This window comes from Solanum stenotomum, unplaced genomic scaffold (genome assembly GCF_019186545.1).
Source record: "Solanum stenotomum isolate F172 unplaced genomic scaffold, ASM1918654v1 scaffold23267, whole genome shotgun sequence".
NCBI lineage: Eukaryota > Viridiplantae > Streptophyta > Magnoliopsida > Solanales > Solanaceae > Solanum > Solanum stenotomum.
In genome coordinates, this window is record NW_026027418.1 from 265,142 (window position 1) to 281,424 (window position 16,283).

Consider the following 16,283-nt stretch of genomic DNA (forward strand, 5'->3'; position numbering starts at 1 on the left):
TATGGCTCATTGCAATTTTTATTTTTTGAAAATTGTTGTTTAACACCTAATTAATGTGGTCTCGTTTCATGATTAGTGGTTCTTTTATTATTTTATTATACACTAAGCATGTGATTCATGAAGTGGAATCATGATTGGGAAATTTTTTACTTAATGTATCTGTCATGATTAAATATTTTATATTTAAATGAAAACGACAGTTTTAACTTTAAAGAATTAGTTTTCCTAGAAAAATGTTGGATTAATAATATATATTTCAAATTTGTTGAGTAGTACTCCCTCCGTCCCTATTTACTTGTCCATATTTCCTCTTTTAGATGTCTCTATTTACTTGTCCATTTTGACAAATCAAGAAAGGACAATTTTTTTTTTCCTATTATACCCTCATTTAAACTTCTTGAAAATTTAAACTTTCTCCAACATTGATTAGTTATCTTGAATAAATTTATTTTGGAATCATAATTAATAACGGCAAAATTGTAACTTCACTATGCTAATCATTGTTGCCTTAATATGTGTGTCATTTCTAAAGTGGACAACTAAATAGGGACGGAGGGAGTATTTGTCATAGAGTACACAAAAGGCACCCAAAGCATCAAGTCATCAACTAATGATTTAATTTAAGAGAAAGTCACTAAAGTTGTCTCGAATTTTTAAAAAGACACTTTAACTTTGTGGGTGTCCTATTACCCCATTAAACAATTTAAAAGTGTTATAAATATCTCACTTTTCATCCAACCTCAATTGCAAGAAAAGAAGTGCAATCACGTACCAATTATTGTTTGCCACGTATTAATTTTTTTAAATTTTAAATTTTTAGTTTAATTTTCATTTTCAATTTTTCTTCTTCAACCTTCATTCCTCTACATGCCCCAAATGAAGAGAGGAAGCGTGAAAATTTTAAATCCTCTTTCATTTTCAATTGAAAATGAACCTAAAGTAGCAGCCAAAAAATCTCCATTTTTCTTTTTCAATTTGAATCTTCTTTCTTCTTCAACCTTTATTCCTCTAAAGTAGCAGCCATTGCCGCCTTCGATGTACTCCATGATGCTTCCCTGTTATAGCACTATTTTCGCCATTAAATCATCACTAAAGCAAGGTAATGAAGTTTTATATTCAAACCAAAGATAAAAATAAAAATGGAGTTTTATAGTACTCTCTAATCAATCAAATAATGGAGTTCAAATTTATTTTATTTTTATAAAAAAAGAGGATAGACGAAGTTAAAGAAACAAAGAAAAGCAAGAGATAAGAAAAAAAGTGATAAAAATGAATTAAGTAAATGAATCTTCTAAGTTGAAGAAGATAAAGTAAAGGTTATTGGGTTGTTGAATTTGGGTGAAGAAGTTAATGGAAAAGAATGAATTAAGAAAGTTAAAATTAAAAAAATAGAAGTAACTAAAAGAAAATAATATTTCTAATTAAATAAATGTTAAAATAAATATTTATTTATTTTTTGGCTTGACTCACGCCCCAAATGGAGATTGAACACTCTCCTGCCACCTAGGCTCATAATAGAACAATAAATTCATTATAAATAAGAATAGTGAGGTAATAGGACCTCTGCAAAGTTTAAGTGTCTTTTCGAAAATTCAGGACAACTTCAGTGGTAACTTTATGTCTTTTTTCTTAATTTAATCTTCTTTATTATATAATTGCTAAATATGTAGAATGTCACGTATGACGTACGTATCTATTTATTTAATTTTATATAAATTTAAATAATTATTTATATACGTCCAAAGTTAGTAGGCCTTAAATATCAATTAATGTCAAATTACAAAGCACGTTTTTGTATTAGGTATTTATTTAACCTCTATGTGGATTCACTTTGTGCCATACATCAAAATTGCTTTGAATATATAGTCTTAAGATTGTTAACAAAAGTATCTTGAATGAAGATTGGATATTTGATTTTAAGTTTGTTGACTAGAGTATTAGTCAAAGAATTCGAAGGTATCCTAGAATTAATTTATTGACAAACTTTACCAAAAAATGAAGAACTGTTTAACTTAAAAAAATTAAGTGAAAATGAATTTTAATTAAATAACTCATGTCCTAGAAATTAACGATAGATGCTACTCCTTAGTTGTTGACAAATATTTGTTAACTTTTAGTGAAATTTCCACTAATGGACTGAAATACCTGACCAAAGAGAAGGACCTTAATTTTCTATGCACAAAACCTAAATTGGGAAAAATACATTTGCATTTAATCGCTACAATACTCTTCTCCATTATATTCAAACACAACTTTAACTTCCAAATACTTTTTTATTTTTTCTTCAAATATCACATATAATTAAACGTCTGCTTAAACTACTTGAAATTCTCAAGATATTGCATGGTTCCATCACTGCAAAAAATTGTGCACATTTCACAGAATAAGAACAGGCAATCCCCTAGCACCACATATAAGAGAGTAAGTCCGAAATTATTTATTATACAATTTCTTCTGCTCCAACTTCATTTTCTTATAGTATTTTTTCAGGAAAAAAGGGAGTAGAAATTAACTATTATGATCATAATGTTAGGACCAAAAATAATTAGGTGTATAAGAAACTAGCAGTATACAAATGGAAAAAGTTGATAACATAAATCAAACAAAATTTGATAACTATATTGACTATACATATTCAATTCTTTTAACTATGGTTTAGTGCAGTTGAAGAAAGTAGCAGTATACAAATGGAAAAAAGTTGATTCAGTCATCACTCATTCCCAAGCTTTATCCAAAGGAAAACTATCAGAACTTTGCTCTTTTATGCCTTGCTGAAGTGTTCCTGGAAATGGGGAACACCAATAGTCGTCCACGACTGCCACCAAACATCATTTTTCTTTTTCTTTTTCTTTTTGTCTTCTTTTCTTCTACTACGTTTTTTGCCGGGAAAGAAGTAACATTGCCATGTTGGTCTAAATATAACAGATGTACTCCTATCTTCTTTACTGCACCTTTGCCAGTGCCATCCTCTACGCTTATCTGTTCCCCGCCTTTGATCTCCAGGCCTTCAAAAAGTGTATCATCTGAGCAAGGGATGTAATATACACATGATACTTCTCCCTCATTGTCAGGTTCATCAAAATTCAAATTAAACAGATGAGCTGAATGATTTATATGGGCAACAGTAACAACAACAAAGTGTGGAAGATGTACATTGCAAAAGTGGCAAACAAACCAGAGAACCATTCCTAAGAAGTTGTTATTATGTACTGTGGGCAAAGTCAAACAGATAGATGGAGCTGTTACTTTATTGCTGCACCAATCTGGAATCTCATTGCTTTCGAGATTAATTTGTAACGGATGCTTCATCAGACAAATTAAGACACAATTAGATCATTAATTATTAATGTGATACGAGAGAGAGATCAGAGAGGGAGAGGGACTAACCCCATACAGTTGATGCTTTATAGACGGAAATGATAGAGCAGGGGCACTAAAGAAGCCTTCATTCAATGGATTCTGCAGACAAGTACAATTAACCATGTCCATCTTCCAAATTGAAGGGAGGTTGTCCAACCCTCTAATCTTGACCAGTTTTTGGCAATTCCTAAGTCCAAGAATTGTAAGGTGCTCTAAATTTGATAGTGACGGGAGTGTTTGAATATTCTCACAATCATTCAAATACAAGGATGTCAACAATGGTAACTTGGAAAAATCAAAGGGTAGATAGAGGAAACTGTTGCCCCTCAAATCTAAATTATGTAAGTTGGATAAACTCCCAATATCCCTAGGAATATCAGCCTCAGTGAAACCACAGTATCGAAAACTTAAAATCGAAATAAAACTAGATAAGGATTCTATGTGGCGGACTCTTCTTCGAGAAAAACTCCTTTTGGCCTCTAAAGTTCCATCTCCCACTTGCAATTCTTTAAGATTTCTTAGCATTTCAACAGATCCAGGCAACTGTTTTATACCCGTACCCAATGCACAAAGATGAGTTAGGCTTTGCATATCTCCAATGTCAACTGGCAGTGTTTGTAAAGATGAGCAGAAATTAATGTACAATAATTGAAGGGATTTTAGCTGGCATATGCTGCTTGGAAGATCCGTAATCTTTTTGCAACCACTCAATTGCAGATCAATTAGTCTATCCAAATTTCCTATTGATGGATGGATATTCTTAAGACTTGAGCAATCTCGAAACATCACAGACTCAAGACTTCGTGAACCCTTGAAGTTTGGAGTACTTCTAAGGTGCTTGCAACCAGAGAGATTCAGCTTCTTCAAACTTTTACAATACTAAAAGTAAACAAAATATAATTTCAATTAAGATTTTCCTTCACGTAATTGCAATATAAAAGTACACATGAAATTGAAGAATTGAGTAACGAACCTGCAAATTCAAACCAAATTCTTGGAAATTGCTCCCTTCCATATTCAAAACTACAAGTTTCTCTGCTGGAAAATTTGATGGTACACATTTTAAAGGACATCTTTTCCAAGAAAACCATTTGAGCTCCTTGGACAATAGCTCAAAATCTCCACTAATATGTAAGTCGTCAATTTTAAGCACCCTAAGTTTTATCATTTTCTGAAATGCTTTTGTGCTCAGCTTCACACCATTTAATGCCTGTTGATTTATCACCAATACTTCTACATTTTCAGAACCCTGTTGTTTAGTAAAATGAAAAGTCCGAGAAATTAGGAAAGAGTGGCTGGCAAACAACTAGAGATAATTTACCAGCCAGAGAAGAATTAAGCACAAATGAATTGAGTTATTGTGGTGACAACCTAAATTATAAGCAAATGTATATCAAATTAAATGGAAAAAAAAAAAGAGAAAAGAAAGTATAACCAAGATAAAGATAATGAAATTTACTGACTTTATTTCCTTGTAGGACATCAAGGACTTCTTGAGGGTTGAACAATCTACTCCGTTTTCCACAGTCTCGAGGTGATTCCATGCGAACAATTTCTCTTCCCATATCCCGCACAAGATCATGCATCACCAAACAACGCCAATCCCTTTGGAGCAGGTGTCTTTTTACTAGAGTTGCAATTGCACTTTCACAATAAAAACCACAGGCATTTAATGTTTTGGTAACTTCATCCTCAACACATCCATGGAAGGCGCATGCAATATCAAGGAAAACACCTTGAGTATTATCATCAAGTCCATCAAAGCTTATCTGGAGAATCCTTTGAATATCAAAATGAGGAATTGTTCTTAGTTTTGTGAACTCGTGTCTCCATTCTTCTACGGATCTCCCTTGAAAATGCGACCCCAATGTCACAAGGGCTAATGGTAGCCCGCCTGAATATTTAATTATGTTTTCCCCCAGCTCAACATATTCATGTGGTGGAGAAAGACTGTTAAAAGCATGACAAGAAAAAAGTTGTTGAGCTTCATTGTCATTTAAAAGTTTGGCCCGGTATATCTCATTTGTTGTAAGCCCATATAGCAAATGCTCGTCTCGCGTTGTAATAATTATTACACTACCAGAGCCAAACCAACTTCTTTCTCTTGTTAAGGATTCTAATTGGTTTCTATGATCCACGTCATCAAGAACAATTAGAACCTTCTTTGACCCAAGTCTTGCTTTGATTAGATTGACACCTTCAGCAACACTATCAACTTCGAACTCCTTAGTTTTGAGAATTTGACAAAGTACTTTTTCTTGTAGCTTGACAAGACCCAATTCTTCAGCTTTTGATCTAATGTCCGAAAGGAAGCAACTACCACCAAACTGTTGAAATATTCGATTGTAGATAGCTTTTGCTAGAGTTGTTTTTCCAATTCCACCAACACCACATATACCAACCATGCGAACTTCATGCTCACATCCACTTTGCAGTAACAACTCTATATGCTCGATAGACGAATCTAATCCAATTGGGTAATGAGCAACATCTAGAGGTGTCTGGTTGGCCTCTTGCAGAACTTGTTTTATAATACTTCCGATAAATTTTGATTCATGCCTACAGTTTTTGTAGCAATATCAGAAGTTAAAACTAGTTCTCCCTGGATAGAATGGAAATCAATAGCTAACAGATAACACGGAACTCGAGGATAGAGAATGGAAATTGTCCATTAATACTGCTCTCTGGATGTAGTTTGATTTGTCTTGACACGGAATTTAAAAAATATAGAAGACTTTGCAATGTTCCAAAATTAACCAGCTTATATGCTTAGGCAAACGCTTTAATTCAAAATTCTATAGTTGAAGTAAGAAGTCTTACCCATCAGCCATGTTTTGCAGATCCCATCCAGATAAATTCGCAGCTTCAGTGAGTGCTGCTTTCCACTTTTCCATTCTTTCAGCTCCAAACAATTGTTCCTTGTGTGCCGAAGCTTCGCCAAAGGACCCAGTTTGCTTTCACACTTGAGAAGGATCAACATCATAAAAAATAGGCAAAACTACCTGATTTAACCTCTCTCTGCAATCGAGAATTTTAACGAGTTCATCAAGACACCAACTAGAGGAAGCATAATTTTTGGAGAAAACAACAATGGCAACCCTAGATTCTTCAATTGCTTTCTCAAGTTCGGTTGAAATGACGTCTCCCTTTCTTAATTACTCATCATCTATGAAGGTATTAACTCCGACTTGACACAATTGGGTGTAAAGATGACCGGTGAAGGTTTTGCGAGTATCTTCGCCTCTGAAATTGAGAAATACATCATAAGACAAGTTGGAAGAAGAAGATGATTCTCCTACAACAAACTGTGTATGCATATTTGATGACAATAAATTTAAGGGATTTTTAGATAATTTTTTGTTTTAATAATGAAAGAAAGATGAGTGAAGCAGCTTCTACATATACCCACAGGTAATTATTTGTTCTTGGAAAATTAATAATGGGTCAAGTCATTTACAAGCCCCAAAGAAGCATGACAGAAATGAAAGGGAAGTTTCCAAGATATTTCATAGAAATGTCTAGTTCACTTTTATTTGTCATGATATTAATAGATATACTATTTCCTTTCACTCTCTTCATAGATTTTTACTTGTTCACACTATTAAAAAATTACACGGTACATATAAAGTAAATTTTCTGTATTTCTGTAGGTGTATATATATTGAACCTCCTAAATAACAAAGAGAAGCTAATGGCATAGTGGCAAGTCCCCCAAAAATTAAGTTGCACGTCACTAGTTCGAATCTCAGTGAAAGCATTTTAATTTTTTTTTTTTCAGTTTCTGTTTTTCATTTTTTTTTAGTGTTTTTTTTTTAACTTTTAAAAACGTGCTAAAAGTGTGGTTTTAAACCCAAAAAAATTCAAGGTTCCCATTTCTAGGCTTATTTACACGTTTATACTTTCATTTTTTGAATCCCCTGAACGAAAATCCTGGGTCCGCCACTGGTGACAATGGGAGTTTCCAGAGGTAGTCCACAGTACATTTGGACATTGAATTACCCCTGCTTGTGTTCTGATTTGGTCTGGACTCTGAAGCTATGTAAGTAGTTACCTTAGCAAAGGAATTCAGTTATCTGAAATTGATGCATTATTAGTGAGTCATTTGACATTCTAGCTTCTATTCGCTTAATTTCTTTCGCGGCTACTCAGTTTTGATCATCATATCCGTATGGATTTGTTGCATTTGAGCATGTCTGATGAAAATGCTCCACCTTGTAGGTAAGGGTGGCATGTCTCATACGATGATGGTTTAACATTATACAAGTACAGCCAAACCTCGTTATAGTGGCAACGTTTCACTGAAAATTTCATGATTGATATAGTATGAGATGTTGCTAACAGTGTTTGTTTCAATTGGCCAGGGAATGTTCACATAAAATCTTGTACAAATACATCAAANGGATTGAAATAATTGATAAAGAGTCGTCTCTCATTTGGTTTGGAATAGTTGGTCAATATTCACTTTAACGAGGCACTAAGCCATTGATTTGGAGGTAAATTATCCGCATATTAAATTTTGTATAAATAATACTCTTATCATGTTTGCTAACTGGTTAGGTAAATTATGTATTTAATTAAATTTTGTATATTTCCATTCAGTGTGACATACGCAGTAAAACCACATGCTTCTTCTTTTTGCATTCCAATAATTAATAACAGTACATTTCATCCTTCTAGGAAAGTACTTGTGGGACTCTTAATAGGCAATCTTATTGTGGAGGAAAGTTGATGGAAATTAAATGGAAACATTCAATTCTTTTTCTTTTTAATTGAATGGTTTCACATTCAAAATTTCTCTACCCACCAAAGGTCAATTCTAATAGTAGTTGCATCTTGAATCGGACCCTTTTTATTTTTAAGCAAATTCCTAAAATATCTCATATGTTATAAGTTTGACTCATTGATGTCATTTTCATTTGGATTTAACTCAACTCTAAAAAGTTAATTCACGTGGAGAAAATTGCCCAAATTAAAGTCATATAAAAAGCAGTACTCCATGTTCCTTCCCAGGAACGATGTGGGACTACAACATGGTTTGAGGTGTGTGACACCTGATTTTCTCTCCTCCCTTCTTCCTACCCATCGCAGCAATAATCTCGAAGTACTTGTAAGAATTCTATTTATTACAATATGTAGTTTGCTTGTCAACTTTTTGTCAGCTTAAAAATTTATATCAACCCAAATCAAACATCTATCTTTGTGGTTTGGGAGTATAAGAATGATCCACAACTGCTGGGAAAGAAGTAACATTACCGTGTTGATCTAAATATAACAGATGTACTCCTATCTTCTTTATTATGCCTCCGTCACTGCCATCCATTACTGTTATCTGTTCCCCGCCTTTGATGATGTTCAGGCCATTAAAAGGTCTACCATTTGAGAAAGATAAGTAATATACACATGATACTTCTCCCTCACTGTCAGGTATATAAAAACTCCAGAAAAAAGTTGAAGACTGGTCAATAGAAACATCAAACTTTTGAAGACGGGTGGTTACATTGCAAAAGTGGGAAACAAACCAGAGAACCATTCCTAAGAAGTGATACTCATTATTCTGTACTGTGGGCATAGTCAAACAAATAGATGAAGCTGTTACTTTATTGTTGCACCAATCTGGAATCTCATTGCTTTCGATATAAATTTGTAACTGCAGCTTCATCAGACAAATTAATTAAGACAAAATTAGATCATTAATAATGTGATATGTGAGAGAGAGAGAGGAAGAGGGACTAAACCTTAATATCTGGATAGTTTATAGACGAAGTTGATAGAGCATGGGCACTAAACAAGCCTTCATTGAATTGATTCTGCAGGGAAGTACAATTAATCACGTCGATCATCTTTATTGACGGGAGGTAGTCCAACCCTGTAATCTTCACCAGTTTTTGGCAATTCCTAAGATAAAGATTTTCAAGGTACTCTAAATTTGATAGTGATGGGAGTGTTTGAAGATTCTTACAATCAATCAAACACAAGGATATCAACAATGGTAACTTGGAAAAATCAAAGGGTAGATAGAGGAAATTGTTGCCCCTCAAATCTAAAAAACGTAAGTTGGATAATCTTCCAATATCTCTAGGAATATCATCCTCGGAGAAACCAAAATATGGAAGGCATAAATGAAAAATAAAAATTGGCAAGGATTCTATGCGGCGGACTCTTCTTCTTCGAGAAAAACTCCTTTTGGCCTCTAAATTTTGACTTCCCACTTGCAAATCTTCAAGATTTCTTAGCATTTCAACAGATACAGGCAATTGTTTTATACCTGTATCCCATGCATGGAGAATTACTAGGTTTTGCATATCTCCAATGTCAACTGGCAGTGTTTGTAAAGATAAGCAGTCATAAATGCTCAAGTATTCAAGGGATTTTAGCTGGCATATGCTGCTCGGAAGATCCATAATCTTTTTGCAACCACTCAATTGAAGATCAATTAGTCTTTCCAAATTTCCTATTGATGGATGGATCTCCTTTAGACTTGAGCAATTCTCAAGCGACAAAGTTTCAAGACTTCGTGAACCCCTGAAGTTTGGAGTACTTCTGAGGCGCTTGCAATCAGAGAGATTCAGCTCCTTCAAACTTCTACAACACTAAAATGTAAACAAAATATAATTTCAATTAACATTTTCCTTCACATAATTGCGATATAACAGTACATATGAAATTGCAGAATTGAGAAATGAACCTGCAAATTCAAACCAAAGTCTTGGACATCGCTCCCTTCCATATTCAGAACTACAAGTTTTTCAGCTGGAAAATTTAATGGTATACATTTCAAAGGNTGTTCCTCTATCCTTTGATCAAAACATACAGATGGTAAAGATTCATTCTCAACATAAAGATAAGCAGTCATTAATGCTCAAGTATTCAAGGGATTTTAGCTGGCATATACTGTTCGGAAGATCCGTAATCTTTTTGCAACCACTCAATTGAAGATCAATTAGTCTTTCCAAATTTCCTATTGATGGATGGATCTCCTTTAGACTTGAGCAATTCTCAAGCGACAAAATCTTGAGACTTTGTGAACCCCTGAAGTTTGGAGTACTTCTGAGGCGCTTGCAATCAGAGAGATTCAGCTCCTTCAAACTTCTACAACACTAAAATGTAAGCAAAATATAATTTCAATTAACATTTTCCTTCACATAATTGCGATATAACAGTACACGTGAAATTGCAGAATTGAGAAATGAACCTGCAAATTCAAACCAAAGTCTTGGACATCGCTCCCTTCCATATTCAGAACTACAAGTTTTTCAGCTGGAAAATTTAATGGTATACATTTCAAAGGACATCCTTTCCAAGACAACCATCTGAGCTCCTTGGACAATAGCTCAAAATCTCCACTAATATGTAAGTCGTCGATTTTAAGCACCCTAAGATTTATCATTTTCTGAAATGCTTTGGTGCTCAGCTTCACACCCTTTAATGCCCGTCGTTCTACCACCAATACTTCTACATTTTCGGAACCCTGCAATTAAGTAAAAAGAGAAGTACCATAAGACCATGTTAAGTATAAGAAATTAAGAGAGAGAAATGTTTTATACAAATTAAAGGTCAATCAAAGAGAATACAAATTATCTACCAAGAAAATAAATTTACACATCATATCCAACTAAAGGATATTTAATAAGAAATATCTTTCAACAAATCAATTTATATAATTATTAAATAACTGAATTTTATTTGATAATTTTGTCTTTGACTCCTTTCAAGTACAGAGTGATTGGCAAACATCTAGAGATAATTTACTAGCTAGAGAAGTACTAAGCACAAATGAAATGAGTTCTTGTGGTGACAACATAAATTATAAGCAAATGTATATCAAATAAAGATAATCCAAATTTACTGACTTTATTTCCTTGTAGAACATCACGGACTTCTTGAGGATTGAACAATCTACTCCGTTTTCCCGAGTTCCGAGGTGATTCCAAGCGAACAATTTCTCTTCCCATATCCCGCACTAGATCATGCATCACCAAATAACGGCAATCCCTTTGGAGCAAGTTCCTTTGGACTAAGGTTGAAATTGCACTTTCAGAATAAAAACCACACGCATTTAATGTTTTGGTCACTTCATCCTCATAGCATCCATGGAAGGCGCATGTGATATCAAGGAAAACACTCTGAGTATTGTCATCAAGTCCATCAAAGCTTATCTGGAGAATCTTTTGAATATCACAATGAGGAATTGCTCTTAGTTTTTTGAACTCGTATCTCCATTCTTCTATGGATCTCCCTTGCAAATGTGACCCTAATGTCACAAGAGCTAATGGTAGCCCTCCTGAATATTTTATTATGTCTTGTGCCAGCTCATCATATTCTTGTGGTGGAGAAAAACTGTTGAAAGCATGACGAGAAAAAAGTTGTTGAGTTTCATTGTCATTTAAAAGTTTGGCTTGGTATATCTCACTTGTTGCAAGGCCATATAGCAAATGTTCGTCTCGGGTTGTAATAATTATTAAACTACCAGAGCCAAACCAACTTCTTTCTCTTGTTAAGGATTCTAATTGGCTTCTATGATCCACGTCATCAAGAACAATTAGAACCTTCTGAGACCGAAGTCTTGCTTTGATGAGATTAACACCTTCAGCAACACTATCAACTTCAAATTCCTTAGTTTTGAGAATTTGATTAAGTAGTTTCTCTTGAAGTTTGACTAAACCCAATTCTTCAGTTTTTGATCTAATGTCTGAAAGGAAGCAACTACCGTTAAACTGCTGAAATATTCGATTGTAGATAGCTTTTGCCAAAGTTGTTTTTCCAATTCCACCAACGCCACATATACCAACCATGTGAACTTCATGCTCACATCCACTTTGCAGTAACAACTCTATATATTGGATAGAAGAATCTAATCCAATTGGGTAATGAGCAACATCTAGAGGTGTCTGGTTGACCTCTTGTAGAACTTGTTTTATTATACTTCCAATAAATTTTGATTCATGCCTACAATTTTATAGCAACAACAAAAGTTAAAAGTAAAAAAAGCAAAACAATATTGATATTTGAAAATATTTGATGAACAAAACAAAATCAATAGCCAACAGATAACAGGGACTCGAGGTGCTATTAGTAAATTCTAACTACATTTAATAGGTTAACTGCTGTTATTTTACCAGATTATCGATTATTACTACTCCCTTAGTTTGATTGGGCACTGAGTTTTAAGAAATATTGAAAGACTTCGCAATGTTTCAAAACTAGAGATAATATCTCAAATGGTCATTCAACTATGGATAGTTCTCCTAGAAAATCACTCAACTATGCATAATTTTCTTAGAAAGTCACTCAACTTTATGTTATAATCCAAAAGTCATTCAACTAAGGACAATTTTCCTAGAAAGTCACTCAACTATTGATATTTATCTAAAAAGTCACCCAATTAATTTAAATATTTTTTAATAAAATTTTATTTTAAAATAATTTTTTAAAACAATAAAAAGGTACTCATTATTTATTAAAAAATTATATTCAAATAAAAAGGTACCCATTATTTATTTAAAAATATTCAAATCAAACGGTACCTATTAATATATAGTAGATTTATTAATCATTCTCTTCAACCAAACAACTATTTGCTCTTAAGATGAATATGTAGCAACATAACTGATTCAATTTCTGTTTTCATTCTTTTTTTTTTTTNAAAGCAAAACCATACTTTGATATTTGAAAATATTTGATGAACAAAACAAAATCAATAGCCAACAGATAACAGGGACTCGAGGCTAGAGAACTGAATTTATATACACATATTGATGTTTTTATACTATTAGTAAATTCTAACTACATTTAACAGGTTAATTGCTGTTATTTTACCAGATTATCGATTATTACTACTCCCTTAGTTTGATTGGGCACTGAGTTTTAAGAAATATTGGAAGACTTCACAATGTTTCAAAACTAACCAACTTATAAGCTTAAGCAAATTCTTAAATTCTAATTAAATTAATAAGTTTTACCCATCAGCAATATTTCTCAAATCCCATCCAGATAAATTTGCAGCTTCTGTGAGTGCTGCTTTCCACTTTTCCATTCTTTCAGCTCCAAACAATCGTTCCTTGTGTTTTGCCAAAGCTTCGCCAAAGGACCCTGTTTGCTTTCACACTTGAGAAGGATCAACATCATAGAAAATAGGCAAAACTACCTGCTTTAACTTCGCTCTGCAATCGAGAATTTTAACGAGTTCATCAAGACACCAACTAGATGAAGCATAATTTTTGGAGAGAACAACAATAGCAACCCTAGATTGTTCAATTGCTTTGTCAAGTTTGTTTGAAATGACGTCTCCTTTTCTCAATTCCTCATCATCTATGAAAGTATTAACTCCGACTTGACATAATCGGAAATAAAGATGACCAGTGAAGTTTTTACGAGTATCTTCACCTCTGAAACTGAGAAACACATCATAAGAGAAGTTAGAAGAAGTAGAAGATGATTCTCCTTGAGTATTCATGGATGAAACCAATAAAGCTCACTGTATAGTATTAGATCAACTCTTTTGCAAGATGCCTCCCAAGTCCTAAGAAATTTAATTTGTTTACTCTCACCCTCAGTTCATTTATAACGATATACATTCATTAACAATAAATAAAATAACAATATTACGATTACACACAAAGTGAATAACTTATTGAATTGGACCGTTTCTATATCTTTGTGATTAATTTATTGCAGAACAAATATAGTATTGCAACAAATTTTACAACTTCTGACTTTTCCTCTTCTTTATTAAAAATAAAATACAACAAATAAGTCATGATGTTCTACTATGCCTTTATTAAGATTATCATATTTTGGTATTTTACACGCTATTTGCCTCCTCTTTCTTCTCTTTCACTTCTGTTCCCCTTTTAATATGTTCTTTTAATCTAAGTTACTCAGATTTTTCGAAAATGTTGCTATATCTGTGTCAAATCCTTTAAAAATAAGATTTTTTTTTTAATTTTTTTTTATTTGATTTCCACTTGTTGTTCATACCACATTGGAACCCGATTAAATTTAAATTTGCACTAGAAAGTTCCACATTGGAGGTAAAGCGCTCCCTAAAAAAAGCGACTTTATACTAAGGGAAACTCGAACTCGAGAGTCTGATTTAGGATGAATGAGTACTTTCTACTGCACCACAATCTTTGTTGATCCCAAGTAAGAAATTTAATTTGCTATTGGGACGCTCGTTCATTTTAATTTCTCCAGTATGATGACACACATTCATTAGCAATAAATAAAATGATAATATACCAAACATGGTTGTGGTGCACTGGTGGGAGTGTTTCACCCTTAACCAGAGATTTCGGGTTCGAGCCTTGGGTATGGAGAAAATCTTGTTGTCACAGAGTGAGTAATCTAATACTTCCTCTATCCCATTAGTTGACACTTTTCATTTTGTATTGTGCTTAAAAAGTCATAAATACAAAGATAATTTTATTAATTCACCCTTTCAAAAAATATTTTGGAATTTTATAAATAAATATGAACACTTTTAAAAAGAATTAATTACAAGGATAATATAGAAAATATTTATATGAAATAATTATTTATAATATAATAATCAACTAGTATGAGAAGAAGAGAGTACTTAATTCTATTTTCAACCAAATTCCTAATTGATTCTTTGCAATTAATTTATTACATAAACAAATATATTGCTTACTTAACGTATCATAAATATACCCGTTATTTACCTCCTCTTTCTTCTCCTTAACTTTTTTCTTCTCCTTAACTTTTTTTTTCTCCTTTTTGAATATTTTCTTATAATATAAGTTCTTCTTTTTGAATAGTCTAACCAGTAGTTGACTTAGAGACATTCTTTGGTTTATCTTTTATAGAGATTTTACGTAATTGAGATCAACAAGCAGGTGTTTGGTCATGAAAATCAAATTAATATTATTTGAAATTATTTAACATCTCAAGAACTAGTCAAAGCAAGGACATAAATCTCAATCCACAAAGTATATACTCTTTTGGTCCCTTTTTACTTGTTAAATTTTGACTTGACACACCTGTTAAGAAAGCAATAATTGGTATAGTGAGTTTACCATTTTACCCTATTAATTGATAGAATCTTAAACATATTTACTCACTACATTTGTCAAAGACATTAATTCAATGTTAATAAATTAAGGGTATAATAGGAAGAAAATAATTGTTCGTCCTTCATTTGTAAAAAAAAAAATGACGAAGTAAAAAAGGGAAATCAAATTAGAAAATATTTGACAAGTAAATATGAAGTGATGGAGTATATGAAATTTGCAAATAATGACCATAAATCACCACAAACATTTATGAGAAGTATATTCACTATACAGATTCATCTCTTTTTACTAAGTTTTAGTGCAGCTCAAAAAACTAGCAGTATACAATGGAAAAAGTTGATTACATAAATAAAACAACATTTTATACAGAAGCAACTGATGGAAGTGTTTGAAGATTCTCATTGTCATTCAAAAGCAAGAACCTCAGTGAAAATTGTTACTGTTCAAATCTAAAACTTTTAAGCAGCATAAAATCCCAATAAACTTAGGAAAATAAGTCTCAGACAAACACGAAATAGAAGTCGATGACAAGGATTGTAAGTGGCATACTCTTCTTAGAAAAGAAAATCTCGAAATAGAAGTCTCAGACCTGAGCAATCTCGAAACCACAGATTCAGTCATCACCCATTCCCAAGCTTGACTCAGAACTTTGCTCTTTTATGCCCTGCTGAAGTTTTTCTGGAAATGGGGAAAGATGTAACATTACCGTGTTGGTCTAAGTATAACAGATGGATACCTATCTTTTTTACTACACCGTTGTAAGGGCCCTCCTCGACTGTTATCTCTTCCCCACCTTTGAGCATCAGGCCATCAAAAGGTCTACGTAAGCAAGATATGTCAAATACACATGATATTTCTTCGTGTAATTCGGGTATTTTCCTACACCCAAAC

At 33.0% G+C, this 16,283-nt stretch overlaps 1 protein-coding gene and 2 pseudogenes across 1 annotated transcript; all 3 read right to left on the reverse strand.

Annotated features, from left to right (window-relative positions):
- LOC125851189 (disease resistance protein RUN1-like) overlaps positions 1-6,774 on the reverse strand; it is a 15,394-nt pseudogene extending 8,620 nt beyond the window's left edge.
- Positions 6,775-8,486: 1,712 nt separating this feature from the next.
- LOC125851190 (uncharacterized) lies at positions 8,487-9,571 on the reverse strand. Its single transcript, XM_049530968.1, has 2 exons — positions 9,096-9,571; positions 8,487-9,007 (listed from the first exon to the last, which is right to left on the reverse strand). Exons 1-2 carry the CDS (start codon positions 9,198-9,200, stop codon positions 8,552-8,554), a joined length of 561 nt encoding a protein of 186 aa, XP_049386925.1. The 5' UTR covers positions 9,201-9,571; the 3' UTR covers positions 8,487-8,551.
- LOC125851185 (disease resistance protein Roq1-like) lies at positions 9,395-13,813 on the reverse strand (annotated as a pseudogene).
- Between the last annotated feature and the right edge of the window lie 2,470 nt (positions 13,814-16,283).

Bases quoted from the DNA above. Each gene is read 5' to 3' on its own strand.
- LOC125851190 (XM_049530968.1), bottom strand. From the start codon at position 9,200: ATGATCGACGTGATTAATTGTACTTCCCTGCAGAATCAATTCAATGAA. The intron at 9,008-9,095 runs GTTTAGTCCCTC...ATGAAGCTGCAG, and splicing joins TAAACTATCCAGATATTAAG to TTACAAATTTATATCGAAAG.